The sequence below is a fragment of the Lolium perenne genome, chromosome 4, assembly GCF_019359855.2.
Source record: "Lolium perenne isolate Kyuss_39 chromosome 4, Kyuss_2.0, whole genome shotgun sequence".
Lineage (NCBI taxonomy): Eukaryota > Viridiplantae > Streptophyta > Magnoliopsida > Poales > Poaceae > Lolium > Lolium perenne.
The window spans coordinates 292,435,641-292,452,601 of NC_067247.2; the positions used below are offsets into that span (position 1 = coordinate 292,435,641).

The following is a 16,961-nucleotide window of genomic DNA, read 5'->3' on the forward strand; positions in this document are numbered from 1 at the left end:
GGGTTGTGGCTGAAATATTTTAGTTTTTGCTAGATGCCATGCAATCCCTGATGTCATGGAAATGTGTGGCCGGCGAGGCGGCGATCGTGTTATCACTTGCTAGCACACAATTTTTTGTAGCCGACCTTCTGAAGATTTCGGTTTGTAAATGTTTGTCACTGGCAAGGAATTTGAGAACTGCTGTGCAGAAACCTTGTGGAGCTGAGTTTATAATATACAAACTGCAACTTTCTGTTTGTTTTTTGCTCTTTGTTTTCTTGCTCCAGTGTTGGGATTAATTCACACCATGTACATTTACTAGTTCTGAACGTGTACTTGTGTTACAGTTCCCATTTAGTTCAGCCAAACCACTTGGTTCAGTTCAGTTAGGAGTAACAACTGGCATTGAGTAGTTAACAACAGAGAATAAGTTCAGACAGTTTATGCACTTCGCAATTTTTGGCACTGCTGTTTGCGCTCAGCGACCCAATTCCAAACTCAGCTGAAGATGGCGTCCCCGCACTCATCATCGTCTCCTTGGGGGACACATCCATCATTGGCAATGGCGGCGTCACCCACTTTGAGGAAGCGGCTATCATAGGACAAGGCCGGTGGAAGACAGGTCCGGCTCACCGGAGGCGGGCACACGCACAAGACCACCAACGCATCCCTTCACTCGATCCAAGCGAGGCCTAGTTTTCTCGAAGCTAGCTCATCTCTTTCATCCTTCTCCTTTCTTCTCCAAAGCGATGAACAGATCAAGCGAGACGAGCGAGGACTTACAGGGATCGTCCGATGCACACATATACAAACTTTGCTTTTGGCAAAAATCAAGTGGCCGCCCTGCATCTGTCGGTCGTCCATCCGCCACGACCAAAGCCGTCGCATCAGCTGGCACTCGGTCTGGGTTTGTGTCCCGCGATAATGGCTTAAGGAATCTGGGTCGGGAAGGTACCAGAGAAGGCAAATCTGATTAGCCTAGGGTGAGAGGCCGTCAGGCCATGGAAATCCCTTTTCGTTCTTCTATGGGAGTAGCTCGTATAGAGGATCTAGAAGCCTAGCTCAATCCATGCGTTTAGGAACAAACCAAAACGATAGTAACAACCTTGACCAGAAATATATTTTGCGCGTGAGATTCGGTTGAGACGTCGGGCTATCAAAACGCTGAAAACCAGGATAGCTTTATCCGCCCGCGATTCTTTCTGGAGTTACGCGAGAAGAGGGTGATGTGTGAGTTGGTTGTTGGCGGTGGCATTTGTTCCGTAAATAGTGCGAAGTGTGACATCAGAATAGTGTGACATCAAAAGAAGTGTGACATTGCATCTTTCACTTTAATAGTAAAGACTATTGACTATTGTTACCTTAGTAGTATTCCACATCGAAACCTCCAAAGTCTTCTCCAAAGCGCTGATTCTGAAAGCCATCATCACATACTCAATCATTTGCACCACTGTTTTAATAGATCTCGTCACATAATTATTTTTCATTCATGTTTCTCAATCCACCCAATCATTTGCACCACTGTTTTGTCTGTGTGATCAGACCGCATTAGCATGTATAAATACTACTGAACACACACCACATAAGCAACAGCTATCACTGCATCATCACATAAGCACAGCGGATCAGACGAGTTTAGATCTCTTGTTAGCATCTACCATCCGAGGTACCGATCAGCAACAGAAAAGTGACCAGGCAACACTGACTTCCATACTACAAGAGCCAACCTTCAGCTCAACATCAGAGTGGCTTATACCGGCCTTTGCAGGTTTAAAAGATGCCTCGCTGCTCTCACAAACTCGTTCCTCGTTTATAGGACATGCCACGGCAGACACTTTCAGAATCTCCTCGAGTCCAACAGAAACCGCGCTACGCGAGAGCTTGACCATGCCACCAGCATCGACAGGCATTCCACCATCGTCTCCAAAATCAAGTAACTTGACTTTCAGGTCAGCAGCACTAGTGGTGAACGCGCTGAATACGCCTCGGAAACCACCTGGCCACGACCCACCAGTGACTTTTATGCAGATCGTGGCCTCCACAGAGTGCATAACGATATCGTATTTAAATTCCAGCGTGCTAAGCCTGCTAGGGTAAGCACCTACGAGCCAGCATCCAGATCTAAAGTTCACAACTAGCTCGCTTAAATCTTTATCATCGGATTTAGTTGCGCCCTTCACTTTCAGTGAAACCTCGATAAATGTAGGTTTCATCGACACCGCAACAGCACGACTAGGACCAGTCAATGCAAGGTACGGATCCTGCAAGCAACAACTGTTGAAGTAAACAACAATGTTTTGTTTATCAAATCAATGTAAAAGACTGCATATAGTGGACTGTAACCAATCTATTCTTACATGACCATGACCTAAGAAATACGGACAGGAAAATATAACGACTTAAATCTGACAGTAGAAAATGCAGAAATATAAGTGCAAGTTGTTAGAGAAGGGGAGGAAAGAAAGGAATTAAGCAGAAAGGTTTAAAATACGAACTTCCTCGGTGATGTTTTGGCAGCCATTCCTCGGACGCTGGAATACTATATTGCGCTTGTGATCCAAGACATCGCATACAGCAACGATACCAAACACTTGCAGTGGCCAGCGCAAAGGATCCTTGATCGAGGCGACCTTGACCGAAATGATCTGCATAGTTTCCATGGTCCTGGTGTCGTACTCATCCTCGGGAGTAGGGTAAGTGTAACGCATGGCTGGGACAGATGCTGCATCACATGTATAATTGATAGTAATCAGAGTTAGTTAAATAATTAAATATACAATCCCTACAGACAAGAGGGCAAGCATTTTACTATTCTTAAGGTCTAAGAGTGCAGGCTCTGGTAGTAGAAACAAGGGTGAAGACAAATCGAAATAATAATATATTTAAACTAGATTGAGTGATCCATTTTCAGGAGATATTTGGGATGTGTGGTGCCTATTAAGTTGGTGGGAGAACTGCTCGTGTTTCACATGTGCGGCTCTGTGATGATGAAGTTTGTGCTTGTGGGACTAGCTACTGGTTTCCTTGGTTTTTTTTTAAACGAGGCAAAAGATTTGCCATTTTTATTGATAGAGAAGAAGTTTTAGAGTGTTACAAACCGAACATGATCAAGGCCGAAGCCAAGACCCAAAAACAAGGGGAATTACTCTCGCGGCATTACATTACCCAACGCTTTTGCCCCAGCGGAGACCCATAAAGCCATCTCGTTTTTCTATCCTTGCGCCCACCATATCAACGGTGGAGTAGTGGTTCCAAAAGACACGCGCATTTCTCTCTTTCCACACCTCCCATGACACAAGCATGGCAAGCGAAGATATCGCCTTTTTGGATTGACCTTTTTTGCACAAAGTACATCCACCACTCATGAATGGTAGAAGCTTCATGCCACCTCTCCGGGTTGAGATCGACAAGTCCAAGCCAATCCTTGATGTTGAGCCAAACTCTTTTAGTGAAACGGCAAGTAAAAATAATATGGGCCGTGGATTCTTGAACTTGGTTGCAAAGCCTGCAATTTCCACAATTTTGCAATCCCCGACGCTCAAGCCTATCCGCCGTCCACACTCTATTTTGTAGCACAAGGCAAGTGAAAATCTTGCATTTGGGGGTAGCCCAAGGCTTCCACACCATGGCCGGCATGGTGGAGTTTGTGAGGCCCTCAAATTGCATGTTGTATGCCAAGCTCAAGGAGTAGCAACCATGAGTAGTAAGCTTCCAAGCGATTGTATCTTGTTCGTCTTCGTTGATGTGAACGGTTGAGAGCCTCTCCCAAAGGTTGGCAAATTGGGTGATATGTTCAATGGTGAGCCCATGTTGCAAATTGATTTGGGAGACCCAAAAGTTATTTCGTAAGGCCTTCCGAACGGTGCAATTCTTTTTTTTTTTGATATGTTGTAATAGAGGTGCAATATCTTTTGGCCGCCCTCCATCAAGCCAAGGAGAATCCCAAAAAGGGCCCTCTCACCGTTACCAATGGCAACCTTTGTGGCCGCCGCAAAAAGCTCTCTATCATTTGCATTGCAAGGGGTTTCTAGCCCTCTCCACGGCTTGGAGGGATTCGTCCATTCCAACCAAAGCTACCTCAACCGGAGCGCCGAGGCAAATTTGTGGAGGTTTAGGACTCCAAGGCCTCCCTTGTTCTTTGGCTTGCAAACGAGATCCCAATTAACCTTATATTTTCCTCCCGACACTTTCTCACAAGCCGCCCAAAGATATGCCATTCGGATACTATCAATCTTCAGGAGAACCTCCAATGGTAATTCAAGCACGGTGATAAAGTAGATGACAACACTTGTGAGAACCGCCTTGACAAGCACAGTGCGCCCGGCCATGGAAGCATGCTTGCCTAGCCAAGGAATAAGCTTTCCGGCAACCATCTTCAAGGTACCGAAGGTTTCCTTGGTTTGGGTGAAGGGGATTTGCAATTCGGAATGCAGGTTGATTCCAGAACGGGAGGTTGGTATTTAGTTCGCTTTTGCACAATATCAAATTAGTGGTTCCATTGACATAGCACAATATCAGAGAGGAGGAGGCGGAGACTTTACTAGTTTCATGGAAGTTGGTGCCGTGGATTCTGGCGAAATATCGGTTCCACAACGGGCGGAACCTAGAGGCGAACGACTCCTCCTCGCAGTGCGCCCATTCGTCTCCTTGTCCTTCAGAGCAGTTCCAATAGTGCATTCGGGTGGTGGCTATAAGGCTAGCTATAGTCAGTTTATAGCTAATTTGTACAATAGTTGGTTTTAAGGATTGATAACTTTATATGTAAAAGGTCCACCACACATACTCAGAAAGTGCCTAGGAGCACGTGCAAGAGCTGACTCTTGCATGAGAGCTCATCTATCTTCTTTCTCCACTTCTCTCTCATCCACCTAAGCAAAACAACACTATTTTAATTCTTATAGCCTGCTGAGTTAGTTTTATTGTACTTGCTCTCAGCCGCCTCGCCTCGGCCATCGCCTCCGCTGCCTTCGCAGCCTCTTCGGCCTTCGCCTCCGCTACCCTCACGGCTTCTCTAGGCTTCCTCTTTGCTAGACTCGCCTTCGCCACGTCGATCTGCGCAGCGCCTTGTGCAGCCTTCTTTGCCCAGCTGGCTCCCTTCCCCTCGGTTTTCACCCGGCCAACAGATGAATCATCTCCAGGGCGGCGCGGGCAAGGTCGATCGTCTTCGTCGCTGCCGCAATTTCCCAGCTCCTCCTCCGCGACGGCGGGTTTCATTGTCGGGCCGGGCCGTTTCCAACAGAGAGAGGACGCTTCGGCCCTGACCAGCTCGTCCCTTTCTTTTCTTTTTCTCCTAAAAAAGCTCGTGGATTTCCAATAAAAAGACAGGAAAAAAGGATTCACCCAAACAAAAGAAACTCGTCGATTTTCAAAGCATCAAAAAAGAAAAACTCGCATACACCGCGGTTGGGACCAGGCCTGGTTGGGACTCATCTGCTAGTGAAAATCAATGGGAGAGTGAATTTGAGTAAGATGGAGTAAGAATAGAGGGGCAGCACCTGATCAGAGCAATTTAACTTCGAGAAACAGATCATGGCTTTATGTTCCTAAATTCAAGGTCTCAAAAAACTGAATAAGTGAAAGGCCAATACATTTAGGGTGCCACTGAACCAAATCTTAATAATTTCATCTGAGTACATAGTGAAACATCAACTATTGCCTCTCCTGCATGTTCTCAGAAAAAAAAAAAAAGAGAATCAACTATTGGACATGTAAGAAGCTTCCCCCTCGACCTGGAAATGAAAGAGAAAAGGAGTAAAAAGGAGCTAATTGCGGGAGTAAGATCCGACTGGACTTAATTATAATCATTGGCTCATAAGAGCACAAATAGATACTCCACCACAAACATACAAGGGGATATTATTGATGGTACCTGACATATTGACATAGATCAAAGGTTTAGCTTCCACCCTACACATATGCTTTTAACTGTATGGCTTCCAATACTGTTCTTGGATTTTTTTCTACTTCTCAATTGTTTACAGGGGCATAAGGACCTCTGGTATCTCTGCTGCGACTTCTTGGGTTTCTTGTTGAAGGAACAAACACACTCTGTGACAGATAACAAGCCATAAGGTTACATTTGATGACTATCAAGCATCCTATCACTCAGAATTTTTACAATCAGTACATGATTAAACTGCATAATACCATTTCCCTATCGGAGAAAACAAGATCTAGTTCGCGTTGAGAATGACAGATATCTATACAATTTAAATAATGCAGACCTATCTTATATGCTATTAGTAATGGAGCTTATTTTAATGCATCAGTAATTGCATAACAGACTCATCTTGAAATAGTCATAGCAATGTATCATTAATTCTGGTGGTACTGGAGATAAAATAAGTGCAGAACAAGGTAAACTATAGAAAATGAACCAAGTGCAATGAATAACTCATACACACAAAGCATGTTCTTTTTAAAATTACCTTAACTTTTTGTGGCAAGCTGATCCAAAATTCCATGTTCGGGATGGCCTAGAGTACAGGAAAAAAGTAAGACAAGAATGTGGTTTGGAGCATTAAAATGGTTGAAAAAGTTTAATGCATGATGAAAGCATAAAACTGGAAAATAAATTGTAATGCTCGACACTAATCTGTAAATTACTGTTTACACATAAGACAGTGTACATATCAACACCAGCTGATGGTTAATTCATGGTGCAATTTGACAAGACGCACTATGATTTAGTTAGTTTTATTTTGGTTTTGCTTGTTCATTTTACTGTAGTTAACTATCTTTTAAGTAATTCTTCAAAGATACAGGAAAAAGGACGGAAATTCAGCACATTATTAACAATAGAACAAAACTTGATTTTCTAGGACAAACATTAACTTTTCCAAAAATTAAGTAGTTCTGCAAATCCACACTTTTGTAATGTCGTAATGAAGTGGCACCGGTCCCTGTTCACGCCAGGATGCCTAATCATTTCTGCTGAAATCCCAAAGAGTGTGGTTCATGAAACAGTGATAGAGTTTGGTTTTCTGAATCTATTCCTTACTAGTGTACTTCTTTGAAGAACTAAGAAATAAATATTTATTTTACTCTAACAATAGGTAAATCACTGAAACTGAGCTTTTCACTTGAAACCATATTTTTCCACTACTGCCAAGTATCTTCCAAGTAATGCAGCTGAAATAACAAGTCACTCGAAACGGGCTATAATTTTTGGCCCACCAACGTCGATTTGGGGGTATGATTTGGACATTAACCATTTCGGTCTCTCAAGTCTCAGCATTGGGCTCAGGCACAATTTCAGATCTATTTTGGTATCTCGACTCAGTGAGTGGATCTAACTTGTTCTTCTTGGTGAAATACTTCATAAATTTTAACAGAACCATTGCCTGACCTATCTATAAAACTGAGAGTTTAAACAACACAGGAACAGCTGATCGTACCCCAAAATAGCATGAAGTAGATGTAGTAATTATTGCATAAAATTAAGATCAAGAACCTTATGCAGGATTGGTATTACCTCTATAGAACGAATCCCAAGGAAATAATATCTATAAATTGCACCGATCAAAATATACCCTCCAAAAAGGCACAACATTCTGCAAAACAGTTAAATATTAATGAAGCCAAAACTCAAGAAGTGGAAACTTTGCTGGCACTGAGTATTCCCGACGAACATTCATCAGTATTTTAACAACTAATTGAGGTTTCATAAATAAATGTAACTCAAAAGAACATACGTTATGAACGAAGTTCTTAACCATCCCCAGCCATTTCCAGAAGAAGAAACCGATCTTGCACAACCAGAGGGGTGTCTAAGTACTGTAGCCTGTGAGATACAACTTTATTAATGTCATATAAGAAAATCTGCCAACCCAAATTGTACCATTTTTGAGAAACTTTGTGTACCCACGTAATCACAATTTCCAGAGTGGCTAAATTTATCTGGTAGCTGAAAAAAACAGGGAAGAAAGCAACACAGTAAAATAAGAATGAAACATTGGCAGAGAAAAGAAAAGCATGTTAACTTGAAAGAATCTACTCACTTGGACTACAGCTGAATCACAGAAGATAAAAACTGAAATGGAGCACTTTGACGAGGACATCTTGACAATGACACCCTTTTGAGGATTACTTTCATCTGTTTTTCCCCGGTGAAAACAAACCACTACGTAAGATTCATATAGCAAGGATATTGGGGGACAAATTATACCATGATTCTTGCCTATTAGAGAGATGCGAGATTCAGATGCCCTTCCAATGGTTGTGCAAACATCATACCCTGCAGAAAGCAAAATGTATACGCTGAGCACGAAATCACCAATACCAGTAGCAACAAACAAAACATTGAAACTCATGTTTATACCAAAAAATATGAATAAAAACTGCATATTGGGAAGTGGGAACTATACTTAATAACGATTGCAACTTAAGGAGTTCTAAACAGGAAGTAGTAATCATTAAAAAAATGCATGGTGTTAAGTACTTAAATGTCCCACCACTCTAGTATTATACCTGATGCACATTAAAGATTCACCAAGGAGAAAAAACTGGTAAAAATATATCGAACCAAGACAATGGAAGTACCTCGAATGTAATGTGACACAAGTGCACTGCATTGGGTGCCACACCTCAATGGACCACCACAGTCCTAATTTAGCAAGGAAATGGTTAGGATAGAAAAACGAATCAACTAATTGCAAGAAGAAAAAAGTCACTACAAAATACAGGGGACAAATCCAAATGCATTCCTACAAAAACATTATCCAAGCAACATCATATATTCACATTACCGACGGATTTAAAAAATATTTGTGGGTAGATGGATCTAATTAGGTTAATCCTTAACATGGGAGTTTATTATGTCAAGCTTCATGCACTAGCTAACGCAACCAAAATTCTGAACTGATGGAAAGGGCTAGGCAATTCACATATACACTTCAGCATATCAAAGTTTGCCAACAGATGCAAGAGCGCACTCTAGCACATGCAAAAATCTATGTCCCACACACCACATGCTACTTCTCAATGCTAACTTGGCATTCAATCGATGCAAATAAGTAGTAAAGTATGCATTTCTGACAGGCAATGCTCTTCTATGAGACAACTCCACTGTTGAATACGGTGAATGGAGTTCTTACTGAAACAGAGTTCATTCAAAAATTATTGTATCCATGCAGCAATCATGACAGAAAAGTAACATTCATATCATGTATCTTTATCTAAATATTTTTCTTGGGTTTGCCTTTTTATGCCCTGGATTCTGGAGAGCAGTTTTACATCGTCAGTCTGGGCTGCAATTTGCTGGGTCCTTTGGAATGTTGAAACAGAGCGTGTTTTGATCATCGTATCATTTGTTCGCATATGAAAGTTGTATTACTAGTTTACTACACTCTGGACCTTTCTTTAATAAAGGGCAGGTCTCCAATGTTTTCTTTTCTTTTAGAGAAAACTGCCTTATAAGCAGAAATATTTACACGGGGTAATGCTGCCTCATGGCGAAATCCTAAGAATAGTGAACACAGCCTTAGGTGGACAGTCTTACGTGGTCAATCTGGACTGCAATTTGCTGGGTCTTTTGAAATGTTGAAACAGAGCGTGTTTTGGTCACAGTATTATTTGTTCGCATAGGAAAGTTGTATTGCTACACTCTGCTCCTTTCTTTAATAACAGGCAGGCTCCAACATTTTATTTCATTTTAGAGAAAAATGCCTATTCATATAAGAAGAAATATTTACACGGGGTAATGCCTTATCATGAAATTCTCACAGTAGTGAGCACAGCCTTAGGTGGATCTGGGCCACCTTAATACATCACTAGAGCTGGCCAAAGCTAGCATCCACTGTGAAGTTTCTTCCTGGAAAAAAAGGTGCTCTCTCTCCATCTAAACACCATAGAAATGTAGTTTCTTGAGCTAAAGCATGAGAAGATTCAGGCTAAGCCAATGAGGTATACTCAACATAGAACCAGATAAAGCAACAAGAAATAGATGGAACTTGCCTAAAAAAAAGAGATTGGAAATCAGACGCATCGTGCGACTAACAATCACAAACGCAGAAGCTAACCCAGATAAGGAAATTTACTAAAAGCTTTCCAGTTGAATTTTGGGATAAGGGGAGTACCTCACAGCGAAGACAGACGGGTGGGTCAAAGTTGAATATCATCTGATCGCACAGCTGCATATGACAATGAATGAGCGAAACAGTTACGAGTGGAACACAAAATGCTCCAGGTTACATGTAGAGGTTCCCTTTTGCAATCACTGTCCACCTTGTTGCACTATAGCTTTCCAACATGTAGGGAAAAAAAAAGGGACAAATAAAGTGTATCGTAGCAAAACGAACCTGGAACCAGATTACTGAATCATTCACTGCAACCTTGTAAAACCTGAAACACAAGATGCCCATTGTTACGGGACAGAGTGGAAACAGATATAGCTAGTACACTAGCACCGTGTTAACAGTTGACAGCCTATAAGCACGTGATCAGGGGCTGCGGTGCTTGGGAAGACTGAAATCCTTCGACAATAAGCACAAAGAATATTTAATCATGGTCTCAATTTTCAAGAAACAAGCCAAGCGGGGACCAACGCATAAACATGGTGAGAGATCTTGCTCTGCTCCCCATGGAGTATATATACGAATCTCCTAACCGGCCAATGATGCGAATACTAATAGGGGTCCCCAGAACTCCACAGCATGTCATCCCCGGATGCTTCAACATGGCAAATTAGCACCGCGCAACTACTTCTATAGTTCTGTATAGAGTATGCTCAATTCACAGAGGAGTCGATAATAATAAGCATTTCGTCAAACACGAGAAGCGCGTCTCCGCCAATCACGAGGAATCTAACCGTGGAGGTAGTGCGGGCAGTGAACAGTTAGCTAGTTACCCATCTTCGCTGAGCACGCCGTGGCGGTGCGCGGGCGTGGGCGCCGCGAGGCTGAAGTTGTAGAGCGCGCCACCGCGCGCGACGGAGAGCTCGCAGGAGCCGCCTCCAGCTTCCCCGGCGGCTGGGCAGAGCAGGCCCAGGCTCCATATTGCCGCGACGAGCAGCAGCAGGCGCGACTTGGGTGCCGGCATTCGAAACGGCGGCTCGGAGCGGCGAGCACCGAGCACGGCACAGAAGAGCCGGACAAGGCGAGCGGCGAGCGGCGAGCTGGTCGCAGGGCGCAGCACGGGCGAGCTGGCGTGTCGCGTGTCTCTCTTGGTCCCGGCCGTTGTGGCCTCCGCCTCTGTGCGGCGCGGCCTGCATCCCACGTGCTGGCCTACGGTGCAGCACTGCAGCTGTTCTGGTGTGTTGTTAATTATTAGTACTCCAGAAGACGACGACAGGCAAGGTCTGTATATATACTGTATATTCATGACCACAATTTTCGTATAAAATCAAAACTTAATTGCTAATAAAGTTCACATCAAAATGGCAGTAGTAATATGCTTTTTATTGCATTATTCAGTCGTTGCTGGGGTTAGCAAGAGGTACAGCTCGTGTTACACAGGAGCGTAACTCGTAAACAGTTTGCGTCCCAGCTTTGCAAGCATATCATCAGAAGTTCAGGACTAGCAAGAACCTACGTGGTCGTGGACACACACTTGCACAACGACTGCACCGTGATCATTAACCATCTAGCTGCGCACCAAGGCGCCCCTTCCTTCCCGCCGCTGCGGCCACGGTGACGTCGCTGGCAACGTCGTCCAGACCGCCGCTGGGAGGCGGGGCCGACGATCCGCCGATGCTGTGGTGGTGCCCGTCGCCTCCGGTGTCGTCGTCGTCGCCGGCGTCGCAGTACCCCTTGAGCATGTCCCCCTCCTCCGGGGTGAACCCGATGACGGTCAGCATGGCGTCGGCGGCCCAGCAGCTCTGCTCGATGACGCGGATGGCGCGGCAGCACCCGGGGCCCAGGTACGCCTCGCCGTTGAGGAAGAAGAGGATGATCTCCCCCGTGCACGACTTGATGTCCATCAGCGACTCCCAGCACTGCTGCGGGCCATCGCCCTCCAGACGCTCCGCCAGGCTCGCCGCCGGAGCGAACCGGACAAATGTCGCCGCCGTCGTAGTGGTTGCAGGACGTGCACCTGCGGCCGACGCCGTGGCGGCGGCGAGAAGGAGCAGGAGCGCCAGAAGGAGGGCGCGAGAAGATGCCATCTTCTTTGGTCGACTCTAGCTAGCTAGTGATGGGTAGGACGGAGTGATGCGTTTGTGCTACGGTGTGAGACAGCTGACGATTTATACTGCAGTACATGACGATCATCGTGCTAGCAGTAGTAACTCTCGTAAGGCGAAAAGCCTTCGATTTCAGAATGTGGAAGGCATAGTATTTAGTGGTAGTGGTGGGCATAATGCCCTTGGTTTAGTGTTAACTGCAACTTAGAGAATATGAAAAGGTCCGCTTGATTTGGTGCGATCATGCATGCAATTACTCCAGTTGCGTGCTTATTTGGAAGAGGAAAGTGTACTCCTACTCATTTTGCAATGTGATGTCCATGCATTTTGTTGTCTCCGACCGGTGCCCTGCACAGGACGTGCGTTTTCAGTCATTCTATGCTAACATATTGAAATTGTATTAAGCATGCATGTTGTCTTTTGGTCTGCAAAAAAAAAAATAGTGCAGGAAAGTGGATCGGCATACAAAACTAGTGGTACAAGTTTGAAAATATTGAATTCCCATGGCGACCTATTGCTAGAACTAACAAAAGAAGGGAGTGTTTGTGCAATTTTTGTGGCACTAAAATGAAACAGAAGTTTGGTGGTATTTTCCCAAAGGACCCAAACCTTGGATCTGCCAGTGCTATAAAACCAAATTTCTTTATTTATACTACTATTAGTTTACAAAGAAAGTGGAAATGCAGATCTATTACTAGATGGTTTATAATGCAGAATAATGAGCTTCAAATACAAGGTGTAACTTACACCAGAACATGAAAGGTTTGGGTAATACCATCAATGATCTATATTACTAGTAGGAGCCACTGTTGAGTCGTCCACAAATGTAGGACCCTATTTATACTGCCCGGGCTTCTCTTACTGTTTTCTTATTTTTTAAAAAAATTGAGATGTCCTGGTAGTTAATACATGGAAGAAGCATGGGGTATGGTTTCTTCAAATATCATGCACCATTAGAAACAGCAACTCTTGTGTGATTTAAGGATCTCCGCAAATCTGATTAAGGCTAGAGTCATCTAATGAGTACATCAGAATTTACACAACTTCACACATACTTGATAGTGCACTAAGACTTCCAGTTGGGCCTCAAAGTGGCCCAAAAAAAAAGGCAAGGAAGCTACATCAGACTAAACTGTAAATGAAAAAACCACAAAGCTAGTATCCACAACAAGCAAAATGCCGGGTGAAGGGAAGTAGAAGCAGAAGCGCGAATTCCAACTGCAAAGAGGCAATTATCGACAGATGGATCAACGGTGGTTATCAAACCTAGGCCATTGAAGCTGCAGCTCTCACCACTCTGATCATGCTGTTGATAGTAGCTGTTGAAGGCAAACGACACATTCCCAGGCCAGCCAATACCTGTGCAGGAGCCACCAGGTGACAGAGCAGTACAGTCGGCGTTGGAGCAAGCGGCAGAAAAACTGGAAGAAACATTGGGCAGATCCTTGTTGTCATCCAGCACGCACCATTTCGACGGAAGATAGTCCACATCAACGGCATTCTTGAGAGCCTTAGGACCTTGGCCCAAGTTGACATGATATTTGGCTTGGCCATCAAACGTAAAAACACCGTAGTGTCTCTCATAACTTCCGCTTGCTATACTTTGTTGATCTTCATCTACAAGGCTGTAAAGGTATGTCTCAGTTGGAACAAATTTCGGGCGAAGTGGTGTCCCGGATTTTCTTGCCAGGTGGTTGACCAGGCCTGTCATGAAGGATTGGGCAATAGCTGGAGTTGCATTCACAGCTCCATCCGTTGGCCATCCTGCTCTCCCAACCATGATGCTCATGTTACTGAAACCGGCTTTAGTTAGAGCAGTAACCACAGCATCTATGCTCGCGTCAAAGTAGTTGTCATACTTGTTACGACCATCACTTACTGGACGTGACATTAGTTGGAACAGGTAATAGTCTAATGAAATATTCTTCTTCTGTCGAAAGCTCAAAATCGGATTCAGCTCGATCATAAACGGTGAGCTGTGATTAGCAAGAAACGTCAGGAGCTCAGCCATGGTTTTGTTAACATCTGGCCTGAAGTAAGCTTTGGAAGGCAGAGTAGATGCGTTCTGATATGCATCGGAGCTACAAGGCACAACAACTTTCATCTTGCTGGATAACTTTGCATCGTCCAATGCCTGTTGAATATTTGCTGCTGCACGAACCACAAAAGGTTGAAACTGCTGCCCATGGTTGATAAGAAATGGATCATCTCCAACAGCAATATACCTACAAATTACTTTGCTTATCAATAAAGTATATAATATCAAGAAATCGTTGATGCATGTATGAAACAGAACAGATTACATTGTATGAAACAGACAGTGTGCTTCAAATCCTGGATTCACCTCATCTACACAGCAATGCAATCTTGGTCACAACCACTATTACCCAACACTTCACTACAATAAATTCAGACTTAATACAGATATAAGAAACACATTTGATAGTGCAGAAGAATCTCTGCTACTTGGCCTAGAAAAGAAACGGAGAATGCTTATCCAGGAACCAAAATCCCTAGAAGCCAGAAGGCCAAGTTTTGTAACAGATGAGTACAGTTCACAAAATACCCGTTGAAGGTTGCAGCTCTTCAAAATAATATAGTCCACCCACAAATATTCAGAAAAAACTGATTGGAATTAGCTGTGCTACACACCCAATTTTACCGATTGTGAACTAGGTCAATGCAAGTCCGTAGTATCTTCTGTAGCCCACCAAGAGAAATTCAACACAAGTCAGATGCAGAGGACATGAAACTCTGTATAATATACACACTTACTACCACACTGGTATGTCATTTGTTGAGTTTTCCGAAATCATACTCGTTTGATTCATGAGAGAAAAAAAAACATTGAGATACCTAGTACAAAACCCCGGTGGCCTACTGCAATATTAGCACATTACCTAATATACATTGAGGTCAACATTGAGGTCAACCAATGCACTAAAATAAACCAGCATTTTCCATCTTCAGCTCAGATTGGTCAACTGTCAACATTATTAATGATGTTTGTTTTGAGCATGTCAGCGTTGCATGATGGGCAAATCCAGTGGATTCAAATTGAGTAATCGAGTCATCTGATGCCAACAGTGGCCATACTGTTTCTAAATATAGCAGCACAAGAAATTGGTCAACCTGAAACATATACTGCACACAAGTATTTAGACTTGATTCCTTTATAGTCAACTAGTAGCGTTATACACACAGTAACTATGTAACGAACAGGCATTTTCCCTTGGCATTTCATGATACAAGATCAGTATAAAATGCCATGTCGACCAGAAAAGAAATACAGTAGATCAGTAAGAAAATGGAATTGCCGCATTGGAAGGGAGGAAGGGGACGCGGGCCTTACTGGAACAGCACGCCGGGGGCGTAGCGGGTGACGTTGTCGTGGACCCAGGCGGCGGCGGCCTTCCTGGAGGCGGCAAGGGGGCGGAGCAGCTCGTTGGGGACCCCGACGGTGACGGCGACGCCGGTGCCGGCGAGGGCGGCGAGCGCGTCGGGCGATGCGGCGGAGAGGCGCACGCGGGGCACGGAGTTGGGGAGGAGGAGGTCGCGCACGACCTGCGCCGCCGGGAGCGGGTGGGACGCCGCGAAGCCCCAGTTCACGCCCACCGCGGCGGCCTGCGGCGGCGGCGCGACGGCGAGGAGGAGGGGAAGGAGGAGGAGCGGGAGCGCAGGTGCCTGTGGCGGCAGCGGGTGGCGGCGACCGGGCCGCATTGCCGATGCCTTGTGTTCCGGGTACACTGCCGCCCTGCTGCCTACCAAAGTTGATGTAGAATGTACAGGGGGATTTGCTCTTCTCCCAAATTTGATGTTTCTAGCTGCACCTTGCACACTGGTTTGCAGTTTCGGACTCAGAGGCAGAGGCAGCTGATTGTATGTTTTTTTTTAGGGTGATTGTATGTTTCTACCTCAGGTTAAGTAATTCATCCTACTGTACTTGTATTTGCGAGTACAAAGTATGCAGATGTCTACCACATGCACATGTACCACGATGATATGCCCTAAGTACACGGCTACAATTGATGACTTGGGCACCCTTTTGAACACCGATGGACAGAGTGATGCTCCCAAAGATTCACCATCCCATTGAGACGATAGTTAGTTTTATTCATAGTTTTAGAGCATCTCCAGCCGTCATCCCTCAAAGCGGCTCCCAAACGGCGCTAAATTTATGTTTGGGGGACGTGTTTCCTTCGTGCCGTGCTTGGGGGGCGTTACTCCCCAACCGCCCTAAAGGTGCCCTAAAACTCTAAAATACTATATTTTATTTTAATGGATAGAAGAAATGTGTAGGTAACTCTATACAAATATTCAAAGCGGTGCAACATAAATAAATTACATATAAAAACTTCGAAAAACATAAACAAATTACATATAAAAATTTAAACTACTTCTTCTTTGATGGCCCCGCCTCGTCGTCCTCGCGGTGGCGCTTCCTACTCGTCACCTCTTCCGAAGAGGCGGTGTCGTTCGACGCGTCGGAGGAACTTGTGTCCTCCTCGTCCTCGACGGTGCCCGCCGGCTGCGCCTTCGTCTTCGACTTCGCCTTTGCTTTCGCCTCCGCCCGGGCCACCGCCGCCTCAGCCTCTTCCTCCTCCTCCTCCTCCTCCACCTCCTCCTCCTCCTCCTCGGCCTCCCATTCCTTGACGATGTCCTGCGGCGGGGAATCATCGCTGCTAGGCGTCGCAGCTTTGTCCCACCAGTGGCGCCATCTCGGCGGCTTACCCTCGTTGTCGGTGTCTGGTGGAAGCCGAGAGAGGTCGCTCATTGTGAGAGAAGAGAGGTTTCGATGAATGGCTAGTTGTCTTACTGAGCGCGGATGAACGGCGGTGCAAATATCGAAGAGAGCGGCGGTTGC

At 44.8% G+C, this 16,961-nt stretch overlaps 4 protein-coding genes across 5 annotated transcripts; all 4 read right to left on the reverse strand.

Moving 5' to 3' along the window:
- Nucleotides 1-1,540: 1,540 nt before the first annotated feature.
- Nucleotides 1,541-5,193, reverse strand: LOC127347719 (uncharacterized). The gene is made up of 3 exons (XM_051373882.1): nucleotides 4,905-5,193; nucleotides 2,475-2,701; nucleotides 1,541-2,240 (listed from the first exon to the last, which is right to left on the reverse strand). The coding sequence occupies exons 1-3, from the start codon at nucleotides 5,191-5,193 to the stop codon at nucleotides 1,653-1,655; spliced, it is 1,104 nt and encodes a 367-aa protein (XP_051229842.1). The 3' UTR covers nucleotides 1,541-1,652.
- A 282-nt stretch (nucleotides 5,194-5,475) lies between these two features.
- LOC127295770 (uncharacterized) lies at nucleotides 5,476-11,183 on the reverse strand. 2 transcript variants are annotated; one of them, XR_007848092.2, is made up of 12 exons: nucleotides 10,826-11,182; nucleotides 10,278-10,320; nucleotides 10,056-10,109; nucleotides 8,521-8,584; nucleotides 8,159-8,215; nucleotides 7,980-8,074; nucleotides 7,847-7,885; nucleotides 7,674-7,762; nucleotides 7,454-7,532; nucleotides 6,408-6,455; nucleotides 5,849-6,027; nucleotides 5,476-5,708 (listed from the first exon to the last, which is right to left on the reverse strand). XR_007848092.2 is itself a non-coding variant. In XM_051325767.2 (11 exons), exons 1-11 carry the CDS (start codon nucleotides 11,014-11,016, stop codon nucleotides 5,947-5,949), a joined length of 840 nt encoding a protein of 279 aa, XP_051181727.1. In that variant the 5' UTR covers nucleotides 11,017-11,183; the 3' UTR covers nucleotides 5,820-5,946. The 2 variants fall into 2 exon arrangements, 1 of the variants encoding a protein (XP_051181727.1); XM_051325767.2 differs by lacking the exon at nucleotides 5,476-5,708 and having other exon boundaries at nucleotides 5,820-6,027; nucleotides 10,826-11,183.
- A 256-nt stretch (nucleotides 11,184-11,439) lies between these two features.
- On the reverse strand, nucleotides 11,440-12,169 carry LOC127348973 (uncharacterized). The gene has a single exon (XM_051374816.2). It carries the CDS (start codon nucleotides 12,077-12,079, stop codon nucleotides 11,552-11,554), a length of 528 nt encoding a protein of 175 aa, XP_051230776.1. The 5' UTR covers nucleotides 12,080-12,169; the 3' UTR covers nucleotides 11,440-11,551.
- An 897-nt stretch (nucleotides 12,170-13,066) lies between these two features.
- LOC127295771 (glucan endo-1,3-beta-glucosidase 9) lies at nucleotides 13,067-15,963 on the reverse strand. Its single transcript, XM_051325769.2, has 2 exons — nucleotides 15,450-15,963; nucleotides 13,067-14,322 (listed from the first exon to the last, which is right to left on the reverse strand). The coding sequence occupies exons 1-2, from the start codon at nucleotides 15,815-15,817 to the stop codon at nucleotides 13,215-13,217; spliced, it is 1,476 nt and encodes a 491-aa protein (XP_051181729.1). The 5' UTR covers nucleotides 15,818-15,963; the 3' UTR covers nucleotides 13,067-13,214.
- Between the last annotated feature and the right edge of the window lie 998 nt (nucleotides 15,964-16,961).

Coding starts and splice junctions, on each gene's coding strand:
- LOC127347719 (XM_051373882.1), bottom strand. CDS start 5,193: ATGAAACCCGCCGTCGCGGAGGAGGAGCTGGGAAATTGCGGCAGCGAC. Junction 2,702..4,904: donor GGCGAGGCGGCTGAGAGCAA/GTACAATAAAAC, acceptor CATGTGATGCAG/CATCTGTCCCAGCCATGCGT. Junction 2,241..2,474: donor GCCAAAACATCACCGAGGAA/GTTCGTATTTTA, acceptor TGTTGCTTGCAG/GATCCGTACCTTGCATTGAC.
- LOC127295770 (XM_051325767.2), bottom strand. CDS start 11,016: ATGCCGGCACCCAAGTCGCGCCTGCTGCTGCTCGTCGCGGCAATATGG. Junction 8,216..8,520: donor TGTGTCACATTACATTCGAG/GTACTTCCATTG, acceptor TGCTTTCTGCAG/GGTATGATGTTTGCACAACC. Junction 7,886..7,979: donor GTGATTCAGCTGTAGTCCAA/GTGAGTAGATTC, acceptor TGTTTTTTTCAG/CTACCAGATAAATTTAGCCA.
- LOC127348973 (XM_051374816.2), bottom strand. CDS start 12,079: ATGGCATCTTCTCGCGCCCTCCTTCTGGCGCTCCTGCTCCTTCTCGCC.
- LOC127295771 (XM_051325769.2), bottom strand. CDS start 15,817: ATGCGGCCCGGTCGCCGCCACCCGCTGCCGCCACAGGCACCTGCGCTC. Junction 14,323..15,449: donor GCCCCCGGCGTGCTGTTCCA/GTAAGGCCCGCG, acceptor AGTAATTTGTAG/GTATATTGCTGTTGGAGATG.